The sequence below is a fragment of the Triticum aestivum genome, chromosome 7D (genome assembly GCF_018294505.1).
Source record: "Triticum aestivum cultivar Chinese Spring chromosome 7D, IWGSC CS RefSeq v2.1, whole genome shotgun sequence".
NCBI classification, from domain to species: Eukaryota; Viridiplantae; Streptophyta; class Magnoliopsida; order Poales; family Poaceae; genus Triticum; species Triticum aestivum.
In genome coordinates this window covers 477,881,238-477,884,205 of record NC_057814.1, presented here as the reverse complement: position 1 = coordinate 477,884,205, position 2,968 = coordinate 477,881,238, and the positions used below count along the sequence as shown (strand labels likewise).

At 55.7% G+C, this 2,968-nt stretch overlaps 1 protein-coding gene across 1 annotated transcript; it reads right to left on the bottom strand.

Moving 5' to 3' along the window:
- Window positions 1-1,010: 1,010 nt before the first annotated feature.
- Window positions 1,011-2,735, bottom strand: LOC123169111 (heat stress transcription factor C-2b). The gene is made up of 2 exons (XM_044586955.1): window positions 2,364-2,735; window positions 1,011-1,874 (listed from the first exon to the last, which is right to left on the bottom strand). The coding sequence occupies exons 1-2, from the start codon at window positions 2,646-2,648 to the stop codon at window positions 1,290-1,292; spliced, it is 870 nt and encodes a 289-aa protein (XP_044442890.1). The 5' UTR covers window positions 2,649-2,735; the 3' UTR covers window positions 1,011-1,289.
- Between the last annotated feature and the right edge of the window lie 233 nt (window positions 2,736-2,968).

The window sequence follows — 2,968 nt, the reverse complement described above, 5'->3', positions numbered from 1 at the left end:
CTCGGGGGCGTGGGCGGCACAATAGTGAGCTGTGGTTGGGGGGGGGGCGGCAAGGCTGGCGCGAGAGCGCGCGGTCGACGGCAGCAAGCGGTTAGGCCAATGGTAGCTCAACAGTTTGAGGTAGAAGATGATTAGTAAAATCATTTCAAAAGTTGAAGAAGCTGATTTGGCCATCCATCTTGCATTCGATGACCAGACGGAAGGAAGGAGGGGCCGCCGGCTCGCCGTAGAAGGCCTCTCGGTCTATCTTAGAGTGGCACCCGACTCTTCTAACTTAGGGTGGCAGATGAGTCTGGTATTTATTTTAGGGGAGGGGGTGCAGGTTCGCAGGAAAAAAATTCATCGCCAGGGTTTAAGGGATGGCCGGTGACGATGTCAGCATGACGGTCGGCTGCGGTTGGGGGAGGGCGAGATGGCGAGGCTGGCACGGGACCGTCGTTGACCGTGGTCGGTTAGGCTGTGGTAGTTGGGCGGTTCGAGGTAGAAGGTGAGCATAGTTGGGCGGTTTGAGGTAGAAGGCGAGCAGTAAAGACACTTCAGAGGTTGAAGAATCTGATCTAGCCATCTATCTTGCATCCAACGGCTCGTAATGAATCGACTGACCCAAGCTTTTTCAGTCACCTCACCTGACCTCTAGCCAATCCCTTCCATTTTCTATGTAGTACAACTACAACCAAACATGGAAATTGAGGGTTGGGGAATACCGATCCAAATCGGCACTGCCATTACGGGCATCCAAAGGCGGCCTAAGATTACCCACAGTGAGAGTTACATAGGTGGTAACATCACACAACTCTAGGCAAAACAGATGATGTGGCAAGTAATTAATGAGGAAAAAGGGGCATGTTGTAACATAACTAGTTACTGTAACATCACACATATCAAGACAAGATGAGTCTACAACCTAATAAATGAAGTGTTGCATGACACCACATATATGTTACTCCCCACTATAGAGGTAGTAAAATATGCATGTTACTAATCTAAGTTAGTACCCATTGTGACTAGTCTAAGAATCAAAGAGATTATTTTTGCTGACTTGTAATGCGCACGAACTTTTGTTGACCGTAGCCTCCCAGCGGAGGCGCCGTCAAAACGGACAGATAAAACCCAATGCATGGATAAACGTACAGAGAAAACACGAATTTGCAAACTGTGTCATCCCTGGAACAAGGCAAACTGGGAACATATAGCGGTCAAAATGGCAGAGTCACGCAATGCCAATAATTCGGCCATAATCCAAGCAGTTAGCACACGCGGGCGGCACAATTTCTGTCGGGCGTCACTACTCAGTACCCACTGTCCACTCCAAACGCAAACGTGCAGCCGGCACCAGCACCGCCCGACCCGGCGGCCGCCTCCACCGGCACCGGCACATTGGCGAACGCGTCGTCGGTGTAGAACCCGGCGAAGTCGACGGCGTCCGGCCCAAACGCGGATACGTTGCCGAAGTCGCCGTCAAGCAGCAGCCTCGCCCTCTTCTCGCCGCCCTCCACCGGCTCCTGATCGCCGCCGGCTGCGTTGCCGCTGTTGCCGACCAGGCGCTGCAGCGTGTCGCGGTCGCCGACGATGGTGAGGAGGAACGCGAGCATCTGCTTGGGCTTCCGCTCCGTCTCCTGCACGCGGCGCCACATGGCGGCCACCCTGTCGTCGATGGTGCTCTGCTCCTTCTTCAGCCTCACCACCTCCGTGGCGACCATGGTCATGTCGTCGTCGGTGAGGCCAGCCGCCGCCGCGTCCTTACGCTTGCCGCCGCCGCCGCCCGCGGCGGCGGCGGTGCCGCGGCGGACGATGTTGCGCAGGAGGTGCGTCTGGCCCCGGAGGAAGGAGCCGTGGGCGAACTCCCACCGGTCCGGATCCACCTTGCGGAAGCCCTGAGGTGAAACGGAAAATAATTCGATCAGGGCAGAATCTAGTGCAAGTGCAAGGAAGCTCTCGGCACTTTGTGAAACTAAATCTGCACTTTTCGCCTCTAGCCCTGAATACGTGCCACGTTCTTGTCCTCCAAACCACGAACATATAGAAATGCGTACTATTTCGAACTCTTTCAAAGGCGCAAAATATTCAGAAGTGTGCGTGCGTGTAACATCGCGCGCCACGCGGTCTTCATATGTCCATATATCGACATCCCAGCCAGTTTTTTTTTGTTTCTAAAAGAAATCGACACCCCAACCACACACAGTAAAGACGAACTATATACTCCCAAAAAATGTCACGCATACACAGTTGTACGCACACGCACACAAGAACTTGTACAGAAATCCCTCTCTCTGTGAATCAAGATAAGCAGAGCGCGCGCGGCTTAACATGGAGAAGGAATTGACAACAGAACCAACAGAACGAGTAGGGATCAACTGACTGACATAGGTGTTGAGCTGGCGGACGAAGCTGGAGAAGTTGTTGTGCTTGAAGTGCGCGGGCAGCATGGTCTGCGAGAAGACGAAGGGGTCGGCGACGACGAAGCTGTTGTTCCCCTTCCCCCACCCGATGACCCCGTCCGTCCCGGGGTCCTCCACCATCCGGTACGTCTTCCACACGAACGGCGCCGCTCCGCCGCCGACGCTCGCCGCCGCCATCGGTCTCTCTCTAACTAAAGTCCCGCAGGATTTGTCCTGAGATTTCTTGATAAAGTAATGGGAGCAGAGCATAAAGCTCAAAGGTGCTACAGAAAAAGGGAAGGGGGGCGCGTCGCCAAAGAAGGCAAGATCCGCCGGTCTGTGAACGTGTCGGCCTCCGGTGGCTAGTTTTATAAGCCTGCCGCGCCTGTGGTGGGTGCGGGGAGAAAGAGACGGCGGGGAGGTGGCGACAGGTGCGTGCATCCACGGGCTCGGGAGGTTTCCGCCGGTGGTCACACACGTACCCCCCGGCGTGCCACCGCACCATGGGGCCCGGCCAGGCCGGGTGGGGAAAAAGCGCTCGCGGCCACGGCGTCGGGCGCGAGAGGACACCTGCTATGCTATGGGGGGAG